The 22,550-nt window shown below is 43.5% G+C and overlaps 1 protein-coding gene across 1 annotated transcript; it reads right to left on the bottom strand.

The window, feature by feature from the left end:
- Positions 1-1,339: 1,339 nt before the first annotated feature.
- On the bottom strand, positions 1,340-7,004 carry CSTF64 (cleavage stimulating factor 64). The gene is made up of 10 exons (XM_048713846.2): positions 6,814-7,004; positions 6,157-6,235; positions 5,349-5,523; positions 4,304-4,337; positions 3,953-4,191; positions 3,790-3,867; positions 3,055-3,090; positions 2,558-2,968; positions 2,046-2,288; positions 1,340-1,830 (listed from the first exon to the last, which is right to left on the bottom strand). The coding sequence occupies exons 1-10, from the start codon at positions 6,854-6,856 to the stop codon at positions 1,699-1,701; spliced, it is 1,470 nt and encodes a 489-aa protein (XP_048569803.1). The 5' UTR covers positions 6,857-7,004; the 3' UTR covers positions 1,340-1,698.
- Positions 7,005-22,550: the final 15,546 nt, after the last annotated feature.

Here is a 22,550-nt window from a genome sequence, read left to right as displayed (position 1 = left end):
ACCCTAATAAAATCATCGAGCCTCACTCCGACGCTTGATGAGCTGTAAGATTTGAAGTCATGTCAAAAGCGGAAAACGCGTGCGAAAAAAAAAATTCAGAGAGAGCGCCTAGAGCGCGACACGTGGCGAATGACTGAGAGCACGCCAAGTGGCATTGATCGTTGCGAGGCTCCCGAAGGAACGCTCGTTAATTAGTTGCTCTCCAGTTTGTTAGCTTTGTGGCGTCATACATTGGGCCTTGTAACATCAAGTATTCGGCCGTGCAGCATGTAGCGCCACGTGGCCCGCTCTGCAACATGGCAGACCAAATTTTGCAAAAAAAAAGGAAAAAAATGGTGGATGGTTTTGTGGGGGAAACGGCGTGTGACCTTGCGACAACGTTCACTCGGTTTGCAGCAACTTTGATCTGTCTTGCAGCGTCAAGCGTCCGACTTGCAACATTCATTGTATCACATATTTGCGCTTTTGTCTTGTAACAAAAGCCACCAGGCCTTTCAGTGGCACACGTCCAGCTTGCAAAACACACAATTTTTTCTTAAAGGCGACTAATACTCCTTTTTATTTATTTTTGAACTAGGCAAATAATAGTTTTGCTTATTCTTTTACGTTCCCCTCTTGAGTTAATAACAACAATCGCAGTGTCATTTTTTAATAAAAACCTTGTCGTGTCTTATAGCTAGTGCATGGCAGCAAATACACTGGGATCTACAATGATGAAGGTTAAAACATTGAAGATGAATAGATTAAAAGTTTTTCTCGCAAAAAAAAAACACGCATGCAAATTAATCAAGCTCCAGGTTGAGCCATACACGCGCAGAAAGTCAAGACAATCCGTAAAAAAAAATAAGAGGGTCTGATTTGGGGATCAGATGCGTCGGGAGAAATCAGCTGCCTGATGTGAACGATTTTTCTTTGAATATTCTATCCTCGAAGAAATCACGGGTGCGTACACCAAAGTGCTCCCTCTGTAAAGTAATATGTGACCTTCTAGATCGGATATTCAAAGTTCTTATATTACTTTGCAGAGGGAGTACTACACAAACTATGAAAAATAGCAAATAATAGTACATCGTGTGTGGGTGCAGGGCCACAAACGAGAACTGTTTCATAGATTTAGAGTTTTTACACGTGTACACGTTTTATTTATTGAAATTCGAAGGGCACTTTCAAAAACTCGAGTTTTGTGGAAACAAATGTGGCCACAAATATTTTTTGCAAAATTGATACTATCACCCGATTTCACTCATTTGCAACTTTCATGTAATGATCAGGGAACTTGAAGAACATACTGGACCCACAACAGCAATGTAACAAATTTGTCATGCATACAACCGGTGCCTTCAGTAATAGCTTTCAGATCGTCGGAAATAAACAGACATAACAAAAATCTGATTCTGCAAACAATTCTGGAACACAAATACAACTCCCTCTCTTCATAAGATTATTGTTTTCTAAAATGTTACAGAACTAATGGACAATTATCATCTTTCTTCACAATTCTTTTGCCACCACATTTTTACCTCAACTTTACAAAGAATGCCAAATAAATCAATCATCAGGAGCAAAACTGATGGCCCAGAGATACCAACAAAGTTGAGAAGTTACGTGTGTGTGTGTGTGTGGCTAGACGAGCCTTCTTCAATGTTTGACTATGTAGGTTAACAATTTCGCTGTGCTTACTCAGCTGGTGTTATGCCGCTATTTACCAGCTGATAGCATCTTCTGAAGCTGTATCACCTGCTGCTGCTGCTCCACTGGCAATGAACTCAGCTGCTCAGGTGTCAGTTGTAAGACTTGCTGCAGAAGGGCTGACTCGTCGTCCTGTGTGAGCTGCACCATTACAAGAAGAATTGGAATTGTGAACACATGAAAATTTCAAGTCTAGAAACCTTGTGTCTCGGTACAATTCAATTCCAGAGACATGATGCAAAATGTTTAGAACTTTAGTCAGGTCAGATTCTGTAGAATTTAAGCATCCAAGAACGGAAGGTATAATAAAATAACAGGAAAGCTGGAAACTAAAATTAAAATCTAGAGGGGATTACCTGAGGCGCTTCATTCTCTGGTTGCTGAAAGTTAACAGCACCAGAACTATAGCTCCCTGATGGTCCAGTAGGGATGACCTGCGATGGAGCAGTATAAATAGCAGGACTATTGTTTACAATTCCTGGCGTCAATGTTCCGTCCTCCAATTTTCTCAGTTTCGATGGATGGTCTAACTCTGCCTGATGACTAGCTCGATCAGGCAATCTTATTTCCTTCGGAAATATCTCAGGTTCAGCAGCAACCTGCAATGTGACACGAGTTTTGTGGACGGTAAAATTAGTGAATCATATCCAACTTGACTAGAAAAAATCACTTAATTTAAGGGCCTAAGCAAAGATACAAGAATAGTTGATGTACTGTACAGTTTGGTTTCTAGTACATAGTTTACAGGCGTTCTGTAAATTAGAAGACCCAATCAAGATGATTAATAATTCATCACAAACTTTGGCTTGCTACCTATCACATCATTTGTGAAGAAACATATAAGCTCCTTATATGTGAAAAAAAATACCTGGGGGAGATGAGGATTGGTCAAGGGTAGTTGCTGTACATTAGTTGGCATAACTGGTGGTCTAGGGTGCTGTGTCAAAAATGAAGGCTGAACTTGTGATATCAAGCCTCCTGAGGTTACAAGGGGTTGAGTAGGAACACTGGAAGAGGTGCCGAAGGGCTGAGGTAGCATTGGAGGGTGTGCCAGCACCCCAGACTGATGTCCATGCGGAAACATTTTGACTGGGGGCTGAGATGAATGCTGATACTGAGGAAAGTTATGCAGCAGTGCAGTTTGTTCCTGCATGACATTAGGGTTTGGTGGAGGTTTATGAACAATTGGTAACACATCATCTGGCTGCGGAAATGATTCATTGAGGTGAGAAGATTGTGCCAACGAACTAGAAGGCTGTTGGCTCTTAGCCATCTGCATCTGTGATTTCGACAGACCTGGGTTAGTATATTAGAGAATCAGGAAAACATAAGGTACATCAAACTCAGAACAAAGCAGGAATATACCATCTGAGGTGTCACCAGCCCGAGCATTATCTGTGCCTGCATTACAACAAGAAAATGGTTATGATGTTCGAATATTCCATTCTTACCCTAGAGTGAATTAAACAATGAACAAAAGTATTTCAAAAAAGTTCTTCCATGGAATCACAAGGCTCAACATATAAAGTTGGCTGGCCTTCCTGTCTTTCAACAATGGCCTCCACCTGAACGCAACAAATATTTGATCTGTACACAACTACTCCCTCCGTTCCTAAATATAATAATCTTTCTAGAGATTTCATTACGGACTACATACAGATGTATATAGACATATTTTAGAGTGTAGATTCACTCATTTTGCTCCGAATGTAGTCCGCATTGGATTCTCTAAAAAGACTTGTATATTTAGGAAAGGAGGGAGTATTCAATAAATTAAGGGAACATACTTTTTATTTTTATTTTTTTGCCTTCTGGGAGAACAAGACAACCATGAATCACATCAAAGTTCTAACAAGCATAACCAGAACACTTCGAGTTGGTTAAATTTATATTAAGAAGGGTGTATGAAATTTGTGAAGATGAATGAAGCAAAAATAGGCACAGATTTTGGGTGGAGAACCCATACAGATTCCATCATGTTATATTTTGGACAAGTACACAAAAACAGGGACAGAAAGTACTACTCCCTGTCAAAAAACGTCTTATATTTTGATACGGAGGTAGTAATTGATTAATTGAGCAATCAGTAGCGAAGGTCACCTGAAATAGGGCCTTTGGAAGCTGTGGAATTCCTTGCAGCAGTTTTTTGGCAAGGTCGTTATTTTGAGTAGTTAGGGTCTGCCATAAAAAAAACATTAACAAGCTAAAACTAGCAGTGAGCAATTTTTAATCTTCATAATTGACATTGATATTTCAATATAACCTTCAACTCAGACATGATTTCATACAACTGATGCCTTGACATCCTGGCCAAGTAATGGGTAAGAGGGTCATTTCCAAGCCCAAATTGGACAGGTAAACCATTTTGTACATTTGCAGTTTGAGCTCCCCCAAGAACGCCAGCCATCACAGATGCAGCATGTATTGCCGGTGGAAGACCAATAAGCTGATGAAGGCTGGTGTCCCCTACAGCGGGAGTTGTGGTTAATTGTTTCTGAGCATCTGCAGGATTCCATCAAGAACCCAATGTCAGCACGCACGGACATAAAACTGGCAAGTTTGAAATCTTAAACATACAGATAAACAAAATGATGATCAAGAAATTGAAACCAACCAACAGTAGATGACATTCCTGGTCCTCCACGACCCTGCAATGCATAAACATATAAAAAATAAGTCAAGATCTGCTTTTTATTGACAACTTCAATTGGTTAAGATTTCCTACTGCCCATGCATGAAATTAATTTTGATTGCACTAACTCCATTTCTGTAATGAAGCTACTTAGTTCCAAATATGCAAAGTTACAACATGGCACTGAAAACTAGTGACCTTATCATGCAATAGTATTTCACTATGATCTCCAGAAAAATTAGCATAAAAATAGTGTCCCTATGTAAACCACTATCAACCAATCAACTGCGTCCAGTTGTGAAACTTAGATACACAGTATTTTCTTGTGGATGCATTCTGACAACTTGGCAACAAAAATCAGCACATACAGATCAGCATTAGTCACTGGTGTGGGGATAGATACAAAGGCTGCTGATAGCAGCTAAGGACATCACACTTATTTTGAGAGAGAAAGGTAGTAATAATGTAACGGTAAGCCAAAAGAGAAAGTCAACTGTATATATCATTTCAGAGATAAATTCACTAGTAATTGCAACACCATTGCTTGACCATATCACAAAGGATGCAACTAAAGATGCATTGACCACATATACATCCTCTACAAGATAATTCTTCTTTTGCTATTTGCAGAGAACCTCACGTGTTCAGTACAATTCTGGAGATCTTTGAAAGCATGACATTGCTTTTGTTACCCCAGTAACTTTGGCACGTTACTTTTGTAAAAGAAGGCAGAATCGAGACATTAGAGATGATTTTGGAACCGCGATACCAAAGAAGATCCGCAATACCAGAAAGATAATTCCACAAGTTATTTTGGCAGAATAGCAGGTGTGCATATGTACAGACAGGAATCTGTACATACATACACATGCTGTGCAAGAAAGCAAAACAGGAGACACATGGTAGTTGGAGAAAAGTGAGTATTATAATTCATGGGAACCAAAACCATACAAGCTTTCATCTTAACATAGGACTTGCTGGGTGAGAAATAAGGTTCTTCTACAGTAATAAACTGAGGATCTTCCACCTTTTCTCTATTTCTGTCAGTGTTCCTCCCATTTTCAGCAAAATCAACACGTAACTGACGACCATTAACATCATGACCCTGAAGGTTCCGGCGTGCACTTAGAGCTGTCTCTTCATCCTTGTATTCACAAAATCCATAACCTTTCGGCTTTCCAGTTTCCTTATCAACAACCAGTCTGCAAGCAATTTTGAGCGGTCAGTATCTAGCAGTCACAGCTCAACACTGTCATCAGCTTCGTCGAACGCTAAAAAGGTTATCAGGGATAGAAATAACTCATAACCAGTTTCAGTATAATGTCACTTGTTGAGAAACAGTGATCAAGAAGCAGCACACACGTGTATCTTCGGGTTTCTTGTTATTTTTGTTAAGGTTAATTTCCATTTGCATGTGTAGTCCAGAAAGTGATCCCATAACACTAGCTATATAAGATATTCAGGATATCATTTCAGCATTCAACACTCTTATCTTTCGAAAGGCCCGAGGCAGCATCCATAAGCAGGGCAACCCCTACGACAACCTATTGAGTTCTGAGATCATGCTTAGCAGCAGTGTGCAATAAGGCCATCATACTTAAACAAAATCAATATTCCAGATGTTACGTGCTGGATTTAAAAGCATCATGTCCATATAGCTGGCTAACAATTTCCTCATTTTGAAAGAGAATGAAAGAGGGCACATGGGTATTTTAACAGATACTGAATAATCCGATAATAATCTAACAAACATGTGTATCTGCACAACATGGTCAAATTAGAAAACTACATGGTGGCACAAAGACACACAACTGATAGGGTTTGCACAACTAAACCTGAAGGAGACCACGGGCCCGACTTCCTCGCATATCTGCACGAGCAGCTCCTCTGTCGCATCGTATGGAATGTTCCCAACTGCAACCAAATTCAACAGCCAAAACCGGCGTCAATCGAACTCAAGAACCTACTCATACCGCATCAACTGAGCCAACACAAAATGTGCGGTAAATATCAGTGTCACACACGTTGAATACAGCACAAGCCAACTAACGGGCACCTTTGTTTGGGGGAAAACAACCCCAAAGGCGTGACGAATATGAATGATAAAAAAAAAAGAGGCAAACCCTAGACAGTACGAAAACTCGAATGAAATGAAATTAGACTCCAAATCTAGCGGCGGGAGCAGCTAAACGCGCTCCGCGCCACCCAAAACCGCACCGGCCATCCACACACGAAGGGAAAACCACGGGGAATCGACGGAGGATGCAGCAGCGATTGGGGGCCCAAATCGAGCTCTACTCGCGTAGCCGCCAATTGGGGCCAGGCCACTCCCGCCCGAACCGCGGCGAGAGCTCCTAGCCCGCGGATCGAACCAGAGGAAGGAACACGCACGCAGGCACGCACATAGAACGCGGAGACCCCGGGAGGGAGCAGGGGGCTGTGAGAGAGAAGGGCGGGGACGGGGGGGGGGGGGGGGGGGGGGGGGGGCGTACCGAAGACGCAGCGGTTCTGGGGGCCCGCGGGGGCGGCCGCCATGCTCAGCTGAGATCGCCGGCGGCGGCGCGTGGCGGCATCGGCGGCTGGGTAGGGACCGGAGGCGGTGGTGCGCTGCTGCTGTTCGCGGCTTGCCTCGCTATTTCCAGCGAGTCTGGCCTGGTCTGAATACGTTTCCGCGGTCTCGGTGCCCAGGTGTTCGTTTATATTGATGTTACGTTTCCGTTTCCGTTTGCGTGATCACTTCAGAGTTAAACCAACAGCAGGATTGCAATGAAGGCCTGATCATAAAAAAAATCGAAAACACTAACGCCCACCCAACTTGCCCACACGTGTGGGCGTTACCCAACTCGCCCACATGTCTGGATCGTCGTTCACTGTCTTTTGCACGAATCTTGACACGAAAAAATGGATTTAGTGTGCCACGTAGGACGGGGCTGGTGTGTGGGCGTTGAAGAGTTTGCCCACACACCCGCACCACGCTATTTGCCAGCTGCATTGTGTGGGCGAACTGCTTTTCGCCCACACAGCCACCAACTAGGTCATGTGCGTGTAGGCGAACTGCTTTTCGCCCACACGACACTACTATCTTGTGGATGACAATTGCAGTTACGCGAACGTGGCAATTCGGTACATACACATGGCAACTGTGATTCTTTGCTACATGGCAACTGCAGTTACGCGAACGTGGCAACCCGGTACACACACATAGCAACTGTATTTCTTTGCTACACGGCAACTGCACTTGCGCATACGTGGCAACCAGATAAACACACATGACAACTGTGATTAACAATACATGACAACTATGGTTGGACCACACGTGGCAACTAGGTAAACACACATGACAACTACTGTTTTGACCATATGTGGCAAGTAGTTAATCACACACGGCAACTACGGTTTGATTACACACGGCAACTACCATAAATTAGACATGGCAACTATAGTTAACCAAAATAGATAGAGTTGCCATGCTTTTACAACTACACTTGCCATCCCGGATAACTACATCTGCCAACCAGGATGGCAACTAAATCGTCATCCCGCGGGGTACCTAACGTAGCAGCGTCAGGACGTGTGGGCATTTTTGCTTCGTGCCAGACGCACGGGGTGAAGATGAGTAGTACTTGTTGGGCGTGTGGCATGAAGTAGCCGCGCCCGCACGTATGGTCAATTCTGTCCGCCCACACACAACCCATGTGAGCTGTCTCCTGCTCACACCACACACGGTGTGTGAACGCATGTCGTATATGCCACACATATGGCAGTTATTAGCGTCCAAAAAGATTATCATGAAGGCTAAAAGTAAGTACTCGATATAATATAGGGTGGTGGGTTATAAGAGGTGTCATATCAAATTCATGATGAGTTAAAGAAGAGAGAAGACAAATACAATAGCAGCAGATGACGGACCTAGAAAAATGCCAAGCCGCATGCTCAACCAAGGAAATTGTCTTTACGTCCGGGGCAACTGCCTAGGCCCTAAATCCGCCTCTGATAATAGCTATAGCTGTAACACGGGTTTTAGGTTAGGACGCGTCTAGTAAACGACCGGCTACCCACTAATACGATCGGGCGGCCGACCTAAAAAGGTAAGCCCCTATCCCCACGCGGTACAGAAAAGGAAAGAGATAGGCGATCATTAAACCGAGGTGATGGAGCACCCAATCCGAAACAGAAAAGACGATCCTCACGTGGCCAGATGTCCCCACGCTCACGTGCCCCCACGTCTCAGCTCCTCCCACGCCCCAGCCCCTCCCATGCTATCTTTTTGTCCTCCACGAAAGAAGGGATCCAAGGCTTCTTCCTCCTTCTATACAGCCGTCATAGTAGCCCAAAAGTAAAAGAAACTGCTTTAACAAGTTGATCTAAAGAGCAGGGTGATCAGAGCCATACCAGGTAGCAACATCAGGCAAGTAATTCCTCTCTGCCCCTCTTCAGTTCTCCCCCTTCTTGTATTGTATCTATAAACACCCTTTTCCATGAATTTATCAGCAAATCCATGAAGAAGTTGCTACAAAAAAGGAGTGGATCTGCCACATCACCCCATTGTCAATATCACACCACCTCCCACCCCCATGAGTGCATCTGCACACTAAACATGGTTTGAGATCAAAACTAAACGTGTTTTCTAACATGCATGCCAGGCAAGTTTCCCCTCCCCCTGTATGTTGGCCAACTGATATATGCACGCCACTAAAACATGATTCTAGCCAACTGAACATGTATGCTGGCCAACTGTTATATGCATCCTGGCCAACTGAAACATCTATTCTAGCCAGCTGAACACATTGACTGTGCAACTGAATATGCATGCTGGCCAACTGATATGTGCATCCTGGCCAACGGAAGCATCTATTCTAACCAACTGAACACATTGACTCTGCAACTCAACATGTATGTTGGCCAACTGATATATGCATCCTGGGAAATTGAAACATCTATTCTAGCCAACTGAACACATTGACTGTGCAACTGAACATGCATGCTGGCCAACTGATAGATGCATCCTGGGAAATTGAAACATGTATTCTAGCCAACTGAACACATTGACAGTCCAACTAAACATGCATGCTGGCCAACTGAAAGATCTATTCTAGCTAAAACCAAAAATCTGCAGTACAACAGCTAAAACACAAGAACTTTTGTGAAAACCACACAATGATTAATAGCAACTTCTCCAGCAATTTGTGCAACAGAGAAATAAACAAGGTTATTATAGCCATAAACCATATTAAAGTAGTCATGCATATATACTTGTCCCAAACATATATTCTGGTAGTACACCTATTGCAAAGCTATAGTGTAAAAATATGTTCAAATATACTGGAAGTAAAAACAGAAATGGCAATGAAAAACATATATCTATAGTGTGTCATCCAATTCTTCTTTCTTCTTTCACTTGGATTTTCCATCTCAAAATGTAGCATCAAATTGTGTCCAAATTATGTGCAGAAAAATCTAAATCAGCTCCTTGCCAACAGAAAACATGTGGATCGTTGCAACAAACGAAGGAAAAAGTCAGAAAAACTCTGTAGTAAAAAAGGTCATGTTCTTGCCAACTATTTACTACAAACTGTGCAACTAACATAACAAGTCTGTGCAAACAAAAAAAATGCATACATGTTATAATAAAAGATTATGTTATAGACATGTTGATTTTGGAACTAAGATTGTTATAAAATGGTGTGCAACTGCCTATTTACTAAGTTTTTAGGTTGTTTGAAACATTCTTTGATGATTAAAACTTGACATCACTTCCTTCTTTTTTATATGCAGTGGATGTGTGGCAGCAGCCAAAAAAAGAAAAAAAAATGCTTGATCTCAATGAGTTGCCTCCTGATCTCAATGAGCTTCCTCATGATATGGATGAGCAGCAACCCAGTATACCGCAAGGAAATTGGACAGAAAATGGGCGCTCTGTTTACTACACGCAGACAAGTCATGGGCCTAACCCTATGGGCCATGACAATGTGGCAGGGCAGTCATCAAACCATGTGTAACACCCACGATGCGGCTATATCTCCCACGTGTCGGAGCACGACTTAGAGGCATAACCGCATTGTAGGCATGTCGCAAGAGGGGTAATCTTTACACATCCCATATACTGAATAAGAAAGAGGTACAGAGTTGGCTTACAATCGCCACTTCACACAATACATGAATAAAGCATTACATCATCCAGATACAAACAAGGTCCGACTACAGAACCAAAATAAAAGAAGACTACCCCTAATGCAAAAGATCCCCGATCGCCCCAACTAGGCTCCACTACTGATCAACTGGAAACGAAACATCACAACGAACAAGGTCTTCATCGAGCTCCTCCTTGAGCTCGGGTGCGTCACCTGCACGTTATCATCGGCACCTGCAATCTGGTTTTGGAAGTAATCTGTGAGTCACGGGGACTCAGCAATCTCACACCCTCACGATCAAGACTATTTAAGTTTATGGGTAGGAAAAGGTATGTGAGGTGGAGCTGCAGCAAGCACTAGAATATATGGTGGCTAACATACGCAAATGAGAGCGAGAAGAGAAGGCAAAGCACGTTCGAGAATCTATGATCAAGAAGTGATCCTAGACTACTTACGTTCAAGCATAACTCCAACACCGTTTTCACTTCCCGGACTCCGCCGAAAAGAGACCATCACGGCTACACACGCGGTTGATGCATTTTTAATTAAGTTAAGTGTCAAGTTCTCTACAACCAGACATTAACAAATTCCCATCTGCCCATAACCGCGGGCACGACTTTCGAAAGTTCAAAACCCTGCAGGGGTGTTCCAACTTAGCCCATCACAAGCTCTCACGGTCAACGAAGGATATTTCTTCTCCCAGGAAGACCCGATCAGGCTCGGAATCCTGGTTACAAGACATTTCGACAATGGTAAAACAAGATCAGCAAAGCCACCCGGATGTGCCGACAAATCCCGATAGGAGCTGCACATAACTCGTTCTCAGGGCACACCGGATTGTCCAAGGTTCCGGTAGGCCAGCCCAGAGTTGCCCCTGGTGGCCACCGGCGGCTGACAGGTTGGACCAACACTCAGAGGAGCACTGGCCCGGGGGTTTAAAATAAAGATGACCCTTGAGTCTGCAGAACCCAAGGGAAAAAGGATAGGTGGCAAATGGTAAAACCAATGTTGGGCCTTGCTGGGGAGTTTTATTCAAGGCGAACTATCAAGGGGTTCCCATTATAACCCTACCGCGTAAGGAACGCAAAATCAAGGAACAAAACACCGGTATGACGGAAACTAGGGCGGCAAGAGTGGAACAAAACACCAGGCATAAGGTCGAGCCTTCCACCCTTTACCAAGTGTATAGATGCATGTTCCCATTATAACATGTATGTTGGCCAACTGATATATGCATCCTGGGAAATTGAAACATCTATTCTAGCCAACTGAACACATTGACTGTGCAACTGAACATGCATGCTGGCCAACTGATAGATGCATCCTGGGAAATTGAAACATGTATTCTAGCCAACTGAACACATTGACAGTCCAACTAAACATGCATGCTGGCCAACTGAAAGATCTATTCTAGCTAAAACCAAAAATCTGCAGTACAACAGCTAAAACACAAGAACTTTTGTGAAAACCACACAATGATTAATAGCAACTTCTCCAGCAATTTGTGCAACAGAGAAATAAACAAGGTTATTATAGCCATAAACCATATTAAAGTAGTCATGCATATATACTTGTCCCAAACATATATTCTGGTAGTACACCTATTGCAAAGCTATAGTGTAAAAATATGTTCAAATATACTGGAAGTAAAAACAGAAATGGCAATGAAAAACATATATCTATAGTGTGTCATCCAATTCTTCTTTCTTCTTTCACTTGGATTTTCCATCTCAAAATGTAGCATCAAATTGTGTCCAAATTATGTGCAGAAAAATCTAAATCAGCTCCTTGCCAACAGAAAACATGTGGATCGTTGCAACAAACGAAGGAAAAAGTCAGAAAAACTCTGTAGTAAAAAAGGTCATGTTCTTGCCAACTATTTACTACAAACTGTGCAACTAACATAACAAGTCTGTGCAAACAAAAAAAATGCATACATGTTATAATAAAAGATTATGTTATAGACATGTTGATTTTGGAACTAAGATTGTTATAAAATGGTGTGCAACTGCCTATTTACTAAGTTTTTAGGTTGTTTGAAACATTCTTTGATGATTAAAACTTGACATCACTTCCTTCTTTTTTATATGCAGTGGATGTGTGGCAGCAGCCAAAAAAAGAAAAAAAAATGCTTGATCTCAATGAGTTGCCTCCTGATCTCAATGAGCTTCCTCATGATATGGATGAGCAGCAACCCAGTATACCGCAAGGAAATTGGACAGAAAATGGGCGCTCTGTTTACTACACGCAGACAAGTCATGGGCCTAACCCTATGGGCCATGACAATGTGGCAGGGCAGTCATCAAACCATGTGTAACACCCACGATGCGGCTATATCTCCCACGTGTCGGAGCACGACTTAGAGGCATAACCGCATTGTAGGCATGTCGCAAGAGGGGTAATCTTTACACATCCCATATACTGAATAAGAAAGAGGTACAGAGTTGGCTTACAATCGCCACTTCACACAATACATGAATAAAGCATTACATCATCCAGATACAAACAAGGTCCGACTACAGAACCAAAATAAAAGAAGACTACCCCTAATGCAAAAGATCCCCGATCGCCCCAACTAGGCTCCACTACTGATCAACTGGAAACGAAACATCACAACGAACAAGGTCTTCATCGAGCTCCTCCTTGAGCTCGGGTGCGTCACCTGCACGTTATCATCGGCACCTGCAATCTGGTTTTGGAAGTAATCTGTGAGTCACGGGGACTCAGCAATCTCACACCCTCACGATCAAGACTATTTAAGTTTATGGGTAGGAAAAGGTATGTGAGGTGGAGCTGCAGCAAGCACTAGAATATATGGTGGCTAACATACGCAAATGAGAGCGAGAAGAGAAGGCAAAGCACGTTCGAGAATCTATGATCAAGAAGTGATCCTAGACTACTTACGTTCAAGCATAACTCCAACACCGTTTTCACTTCCCGGACTCCGCCGAAAAGAGACCATCACGGCTACACACGCGGTTGATGCATTTTTAATTAAGTTAAGTGTCAAGTTCTCTACAACCAGACATTAACAAATTCCCATCTGCCCATAACCGCGGGCACGACTTTCGAAAGTTCAAAACCCTGCAGGGGTGTTCCAACTTAGCCCATCACAAGCTCTCACGGTCAACGAAGGATATTTCTTCTCCCAGGAAGACCCGATCAGGCTCGGAATCCTGGTTACAAGACATTTCGACAATGGTAAAACAAGATCAGCAAAGCCACCCGGATGTGCCGACAAATCCCGATAGGAGCTGCACATAACTCGTTCTCAGGGCACACCGGATTGTCCAAGGTTCCGGTAGGCCAGCCCAGAGTTGCCCCTGGTGGCCACCGGCGGCTGACAGGTTGGACCAACACTCAGAGGAGCACTGGCCCGGGGGTTTAAAATAAAGATGACCCTTGAGTCTGCAGAACCCAAGGGAAAAAGGATAGGTGGCAAATGGTAAAACCAATGTTGGGCCTTGCTGGGGAGTTTTATTCAAGGCGAACTATCAAGGGGTTCCCATTATAACCCTACCGCGTAAGGAACGCAAAATCAAGGAACAAAACACCGGTATGACGGAAACTAGGGCGGCAAGAGTGGAACAAAACACCAGGCATAAGGTCGAGCCTTCCACCCTTTACCAAGTGTATAGATGCATGTTCCCATTATAACATGTATGTTGGCCAACTGATATATGCATCCTGGGAAATTGAAACATCTATTCTAGCCAACTGAACACATTGACTGTGCAACTGAACATGCATGCTGGCCAACTGATAGATGCATCCTGGGAAATTGAAACATGTATTCTAGCCAACTGAACACATTGACAGTCCAACTAAACATGCATGCTGGCCAACTGAAAGATCTATTCTAGCTAAAACCAAAAATCTGCAGTACAACAGCTAAAACACAAGAACTTTTGTGAAAACCACACAATGATTAATAGCAACTTCTCCAGCAATTTGTGCAACAGAGAAATAAACAAGGTTATTATAGCCATAAACCATATTAAAGTAGTCATGCATATATACTTGTCCCAAACATATATTCTGGTAGTACACCTATTGCAAAGCTATAGTGTAAAAATATGTTCAAATATACTGGAAGTAAAAACAGAAATGGCAATGAAAAACATATATCTATAGTGTGTCATCCAATTCTTCTTTCTTCTTTCACTTGGATTTTCCATCTCAAAATGTAGCATCAAATTGTGTCCAAATTATGTGCAGAAAAATCTAAATCAGCTCCTTGCCAACAGAAAACATGTGGATCGTTGCAACAAACGAAGGAAAAAGTCAGAAAAACTCTGTAGTAAAAAAGGTCATGTTCTTGCCAACTATTTACTACAAACTGTGCAACTAACATAACAAGTCTGTGCAAACAAAAAAAATGCATACATGTTATAATAAAAGATTATGTTATAGACATGTTGATTTTGGAACTAAGATTGTTATAAAATGGTGTGCAACTGCCTATTTACTAAGTTTTTAGGTTGTTTGAAACATTCTTTGATGATTAAAACTTGACATCACTTCCTTCTTTTTTATATGCAGTGGATGTGTGGCAGCAGCCAAAAAAAGAAAAAAAAATGCTTGATCTCAATGAGTTGCCTCCTGATCTCAATGAGCTTCCTCATGATATGGATGAGCAGCAACCCAGTATACCGCAAGGAAATTGGACAGAAAATGGGCGCTCTGTTTACTACACGCAGACAAGTCATGGGCCTAACCCTATGGGCCATGACAATGTGGCAGGGCAGTCATCAAACCATGTGTAACACCCACGATGCGGCTATATCTCCCACGTGTCGGAGCACGACTTAGAGGCATAACCGCATTGTAGGCATGTCGCAAGAGGGGTAATCTTTACACATCCCATATACTGAATAAGAAAGAGGTACAGAGTTGGCTTACAATCGCCACTTCACACAATACATGAATAAAGCATTACATCATCCAGATACAAACAAGGTCCGACTACAGAACCAAAATAAAAGAAGACTACCCCTAATGCAAAAGATCCCCGATCGCCCCAACTAGGCTCCACTACTGATCAACTGGAAACGAAACATCACAACGAACAAGGTCTTCATCGAGCTCCTCCTTGAGCTCGGGTGCGTCACCTGCACGTTATCATCGGCACCTGCAATCTGGTTTTGGAAGTAATCTGTGAGTCACGGGGACTCAGCAATCTCACACCCTCACGATCAAGACTATTTAAGTTTATGGGTAGGAAAAGGTATGTGAGGTGGAGCTGCAGCAAGCACTAGAATATATGGTGGCTAACATACGCAAATGAGAGCGAGAAGAGAAGGCAAAGCACGTTCGAGAATCTATGATCAAGAAGTGATCCTAGACTACTTACGTTCAAGCATAACTCCAACACCGTTTTCACTTCCCGGACTCCGCCGAAAAGAGACCATCACGGCTACACACGCGGTTGATGCATTTTTAATTAAGTTAAGTGTCAAGTTCTCTACAACCAGACATTAACAAATTCCCATCTGCCCATAACCGCGGGCACGACTTTCGAAAGTTCAAAACCCTGCAGGGGTGTTCCAACTTAGCCCATCACAAGCTCTCACGGTCAACGAAGGATATTTCTTCTCCCAGGAAGACCCGATCAGGCTCGGAATCCTGGTTACAAGACATTTCGACAATGGTAAAACAAGATCAGCAAAGCCACCCGGATGTGCCGACAAATCCCGATAGGAGCTGCACATAACTCGTTCTCAGGGCACACCGGATTGTCCAAGGTTCCGGTAGGCCAGCCCAGAGTTGCCCCTGGTGGCCACCGGCGGCTGACAGGTTGGACCAACACTCAGAGGAGCACTGGCCCGGGGGTTTAAAATAAAGATGACCCTTGAGTCTGCAGAACCCAAGGGAAAAAGGATAGGTGGCAAATGGTAAAACCAATGTTGGGCCTTGCTGGGGAGTTTTATTCAAGGCGAACTATCAAGGGGTTCCCATTATAACCCTACCGCGTAAGGAACGCAAAATCAAGGAACAAAACACCGGTATGACGGAAACTAGGGCGGCAAGAGTGGAACAAAACACCAGGCATAAGGTCGAGCCTTCCACCCTTTACCAAGTGTATAGATGCATTAATTAAATAAGAGATATTGTGATATCCCAACAAAATATCCATGTTCCAACAAGGAAAAAACTTCATCTTCACCTGCAACTAGCAACGCTATAAGAGGGGCTGAGCAAAGCGGTAACATAGCCAAACAATGGTTTGCTAGGACAAGGTGGGTTAGAGGATTGACATGGCAATATGGGAGGCATGATAAGCATGTGGTAGGTATCGTAGCATAGGCATAGCAATAGAGCGAGCAACTAGCAAGCAAAGATAGAAGTGATTTCGAGGGTATGGTCATCTTGCCTGCAAAGTTCTCCGAGAAGACGAAAGCTTGATCCTCGTAAGCGTACTCAACGGGTACCTCGAGGACGAACTCGTCTTCCGGCTCTACCCAAGGCAAGAACACAAGCAAAGGAAACAACAATCAACCACGGTGCAATGCGCAAGCAACATGATGCAAAACATGGCATGATATGCGGGAGGTGATATGCAATGCATATGCGTGCTCCGGAAGGGAAAGATTGAACCAGGCCTCAACTTGGAAAACCAAGAGTGCTGCTGGAAATATGGGTTGATTTCGGTCGAAATCGATATAAAGATCACCGGAATCGGATGCACGGTTTGGAAATGGCAAGCAAAACAAGAATGGCACAATCCTGCGATTAACAGCATGATGCCATCTAGAATGCAACAAGAAACTAAGCTACTGCACTCCAACATAGCAAGAAAGCACATGGAAGTGATCCACTCAAGATGCTTGACAAAATATGAACACTGAGCTACGGCTAAATCACACAATAGCAGGTTAAAACAAGCATGGAAAAAGTGCAAAAGATAACAACATCTCAGACTTAGTGAAAATAACATGTCAGGAATTAACATCAGGAAGCAAAGTTTAGAGCAAGATAACAACATGCTACAGGAACATATCATGGCAAGGCAAGGCATGGCATGAAAGTACTCAAAGCATATAACAAAAGTCCCTTACTGACCATAAGACAAAAGGGATCAGAAAATACAATGGCACTCATGTAAACATAGCAAGTTTCGTTAACAGATTCAGACTTAGCAGAAAACTGGACATGGCATGAACATAATTACGAAGGCATGTTTGCGAGTTCGATGCACTCACCACAAGGCATTGCATGAAAAACTAAGCATACACCCAGCAAGAAGACATGATCAATAAGCTAACCATGCCAAGAAAAATCTCATAGCATGCATGGATCAACTACAATAACCTTGGCAAAATTGATTAACACGTAAACAATCTGCTAGGAACATTTTATAGCAAAAGTAGATCAAGATTGAGTCATGCTAGGGTACTCCATAATTGCAAACAAAGACATGGATGGATAGAATATAACAATATCTCAAAATCATCCTTACTGAACATGCTCAAAAGGGACATGGATCACTCTGTAGCAACAAGAAAACATGGCATAAAAATAACATCAGGAAAATGACTTAGAAGAATTCTAAGTCCCTGAAATCAGCAACATCACGAGAGTTACTTTGCATGCTTGTGCTAGTCACCACATTGATCACAAAAATACATGGCATACACCCCTGTAAAGATGGCATGACATAGCCCAAAACTCATGTAGAGCTCATGCTCATATGTAGCACACAATAATCATGGCAAAAATGACAAATGTCCATAATCTGTTAAGAAACAGAAACTTACATTACATAGCACTCTTGCAACAGCATTTAGGGCATCAAGATAGACTCAAACAAGCATGATGCAATGGAATGAAATGAAGAGGGCATCATGATGAACATTTTGATATCTCATGCACGCAAAACGGAGCATGACACAGGAAGTTATGGCATGATGAACATGGGCACATGAACCTGGAAACTTCGAGGACTTAGTGGAAAAAACATGGGCGTAGGATAGCTAAAGTGTGCACGAGGGGGGTTTAGAGGGATGGCTCACCATGGGCTCGGCCCAGGACGCTGGAGAGGGAAATGGACCTGCGCTGCTGGGCCGGTGGCTGATGTGGCCCAATACGGGGCCCACGAGCGCGAGGGGAGGCAGCCCACGAGCGAACGCTCGTCGTCTCCCCCGACAGGAGGAGGTCGATCTAGGCCGGACAAGGGCGGCGGTGCGGCAGAGCTCCGGCAAACGAGACGAAAGCGAGGCGGCGCGGGCGGCCAGATCCGCCGTATCCAGTGGAGAACGGGGCGGGACCACCGTTCCCGGCATCGGTGACGGCCGCCGGCGTCGATCGGAGCTTAACGGGCGGCGATGGAGGAACCTGTGGGAAGGGAAGATAGAGAGAGCGAGGTGAGAGAGGTCAGACAAAGGAGGAAGAAGGAGATGGGGACAGGCGCGGGGGCCGGCGACCTGATGCGGCAAGCGTGCCTCAAGGCGGCGGCGTGCTCCGGTGGTGTCGAGGCGGCGGTGGACGACGAACGCCGGTGAGTCGGCGGGGTGCTCCGGCGAAGTCCGGCAAAGGGCGCGCAGATCCGGCGACGCGGGCTCATGCGAGTGCGGCCCTGGGCCCCGATGGGCTTCGGCGGGCTTGCCCGGGGCCTGGGCGGGCCGTGGAGGAGAGAGAAGGCCGTGGTGGTGATGTGGCGGCGGCGGATTCGTCGGGGACGGCGGCGCGGACATGTCCGGCGCGGGGATTTTTGTCCGGCGGCGCGAGAGGAGCGGGGCTAGGGTTTCATCCGCGAAAATCTCGGGGGAGAGGACATATATATAGGTAGAGGGAGCTAGGAGAGTCCAAATGAGGTGCGGTTTTCGGCTACGCGATCGTGATCGAACGACCGAGAGGATGGAGGAGGTTTAGATGGGTTTTGGGACACTTTGGAGGGGTGTTGGGCTGCAACACACACGAGGCCTTTATGGTTCCTCGGTTAACCGTTGGAGTATCAAACAAAGTCCAAATGGCACGAAACTTGACAGGTGGTCTACAGGTAGTATACCAAGGCCGCTTGGCAAATCTCGGTCCAATCCGAGAACATTTAACACCCACACATGAAAAGAGGCAAAAGGGGACACCGGAGGACATAGGAGCGCCAGATTGCAAAACAGACAACGGGGAAAATGCTCGGATGTATGAGACGAACACGTATGCAAATGCGATGCACATGATGACATGATATGAAATGCATGACACGCAAACAAATGACAAGGCAACAACAGCGAATAACTGGAAGACACCTGGCGCAACGGTCTCGGGGCGTTACAACACTCCACCACTACGAGAGGATCTCGTCCCGAGATCTAGAATGGCACCGGAGAGAAAATGGAAGAGGAAAAGAGAAGGTAAAACTAAGTTGCTTCTTTGACAAACGAGTGAAACCAAAGAACCTTGAGATGTTGAACAACTTGGAAGAACGAATACAACGGAGATGAGCGAAGTTGAAAAAAACACTTCGTTAGGAACGAGGAACAAGGAAGAACAAATTCGGACAACACTCTGTTTGAAAAGTGATAAGAAACTTGATAGGATGAAAAGAACTTGAGCAGAGGACACAACACTCCGGTTAAATGGATAAGCAAAAGAAAGAAACATGATCTTGACAAAACAAGATGATGGGTCGAAGAGAGCAACATCACAATGCCTCCGGAAGAAATGAGAGAATGGAATGGCATGAACGGAGGGAAAACAAGGTCTTGAGAGAGCACACTTACAACAAATGCTGGAATGGAGTTGTTGGATTATCAACAACGAAAAGCATAAACTTGATATGGTCTTATGGAATACATCTCAAAATTATGAGGTGACAATCTGCCACTCGCGGAAAAAGGTTGGATTGATAAGAACAAGGAGACGAGAAACTTATTTCACCGGGAGGATAAAAGAAGAACTTGGGTCATTTATGAGCACCATAAATAGCAACAATCCTTAGGGAAGGCTTTAGGTGAAACATAACACAAGATAACTCCAACGAAGAGGTTGATGGATTTAAAATACCTCATTCTTAACAACATGTGAATCATGAAACATGAACTCAAATTATCAAGAATGACATAATACCACCTCCAATGATACGGTAGAAAGAATTGCACTCCGGATAGCAAGATGAAAAATGCTTGAGCTCCTCTGAAAAGAATCTTGATGAACAATTCGAGGAGGAATTAAATCCTTTATGAACCATCATGTAGATCCTCCATGAAGAACTCCGGTAACAAAATGATGATCAAATGAAAGGAAAGAGAAGTTGAAAACACAAGGTGAAGCCTTGCGATGATTTAGATGAATCTCCGTGGTGATATAATTGCGAGAGCTTGGAACTCTGGGAAAGAAAGATAAAGCATCTCGAACCGAGAATGTGATATGATGAACCACTCCGAAAAGCAGGAAATTAAATCACTTGGACGAAACAATAATTAGAATTACGTTATGCGAATCCTTCACCAATTAAATCGACGAGCAAATGGATTTGGCATACTACTTATTCTCGTAGAAAGGATTAAGATAGATATGGAGCAAACTTGAGAAGGTCTTCGATGATCCCCCGATAGGATGAAAGAACGAATGAATCTGTATGATAATGAAGGAGAAGAACTCTTGAACGAACCACCGTAAGAATTAAAAACGATCAAGGAAAAGATAGCGAAACACCAGGAAAAATTAGCATATGAACGAAGATTCTTGAGGGAATGAGAACGAAGAGATCACGAGCTGATTAGAGAAAACTTGAATGATGCACCGGTAAGATTTGGAGAACGATAGCTTAAAGCTGAGAAAGAATAGTTCTGAGATGATGGGTTAAGAAGAATCAAACTGAAAAGTCTCCTGAATTGCTTCGGATGGGTGAAAAGAATTCTCACAATCAAAACAATTATGAGAGGATGTCATAAGGCTAGCACCATGAATCTTGAAGAGAATGGAGCAAGATATGGAGGAAAACTCTTCGTTGGTCTTAAAATGTTGAGAATGACGATGAGAAACGCCACCATGAATTGTTGAGATACTCCAGGATGACAAATTTAAAGGTTGAGCCAACGGTGAAGAATTTGGAAGACCTTGATGAAAGACATTTGACTGATGATAACTCATTCTTACGTTAAACTTCAAAAAGAATTTGAGAGTAACTCCATGGAAGATTAGAAGAGTCAGGTAAGATCCTGGGAAAAGACCTGTGGGTTAGGGCCCACTCAAAAGATACACCGTTGAACAATTTAAAAGAGAGATTGCACCGGTTGAATTAAATGGCTTGAATGAGATAACAACCATGAAATATGTTGAACGGATCTTGAATGACAATACGAGCCTTTTGAGATATCTTCAGCACTCCGGAACAATAGAGTAGCAAGAGTGGATGATTAAGAGGTGCACCGACATGAGAAGGTATTTGAAACGAGGAAAAGGATATGATCAACAAAGCTTGAATTGGATCCACCGGAGAAGAAAAGAGAACGAAGAATGATAAACTAGAAGCTCCGTTAGAATCTTCATGAGAATCACCGGATAAGAACATTGAAAGACAAGAATGAAGAGTCTTCACATTCATAAGATGGATACTTGATTAAGAAAACTGAGTCCTTGAAGAAAAAGGGTGGGAGGGCGGGAAAACAAAGGCAACTTGGGACGGATGAAACAAACAACATTGAGAAGAACTGATAATTGATCTTGCTGATGTTGAAATGATCGGATCCACTTGAAGAGAAACACGCCGGTTGAAAAAGAATTAACATGACAACCTAGATGATCAAGAGGGATTAGTATTCACATAGAAATATGAGAACACCGTTTAGGAAAGGTATGGAATCAACATTTGACTTCGAAGCAACTCGAATACCACAAACAAAACAAAACAAAGGATTGGCTTGCAAAATAAGCCGGGACAAACATATGATAGAGATTTTGTCCGAAGTTTTCGTGGTGGGGCCCACACGGGCTCGATCGTACAACACCATCATGTACAAGGCAGTGCACATGACATACGAAGCGTCCCCGAGTCAGCATAGCCAAGGACTCTTTAAGACACAACGAGACCACTGTAAAACCAACCGTGGATAGGCGGACCACTAGATGTCGAACCCCAATTTCATATCATACATCTG

Source organism: Triticum urartu, chromosome 4A, assembly GCF_056163025.1.
Source record: "Triticum urartu cultivar PI428250 chromosome 4A, HENAU_Tu73, whole genome shotgun sequence".
NCBI classification, from domain to species: Eukaryota; Viridiplantae; Streptophyta; class Magnoliopsida; order Poales; family Poaceae; genus Triticum; species Triticum urartu.
The sequence above is the reverse complement of the archived record's forward strand: the minus strand, read 5'-3'. Positions and strand labels throughout refer to the sequence as shown.

Excerpts from the sequence above, each read along its gene's own strand:
- CSTF64 (XM_048713846.2), bottom strand. The coding sequence starts at position 6,856 with ATGGCGGCCGCCCCCGCGGGCCCCCAGAACCGCTGCGTCTTCG. Across the intron at positions 3,868-3,952 it reads AAATCATGTCTGAGTTGAAG|ACCCTAACTACTCAAAATAA; the intron begins GTTATATTGAAA and ends TTTTTATGGCAG. Across the intron at positions 2,969-3,054 it reads GGCTGGTGACACCTCAGATG|ATGCAGATGGCTAAGAGCCA; the intron begins GTATATTCCTGC and ends TCGAAATCACAG.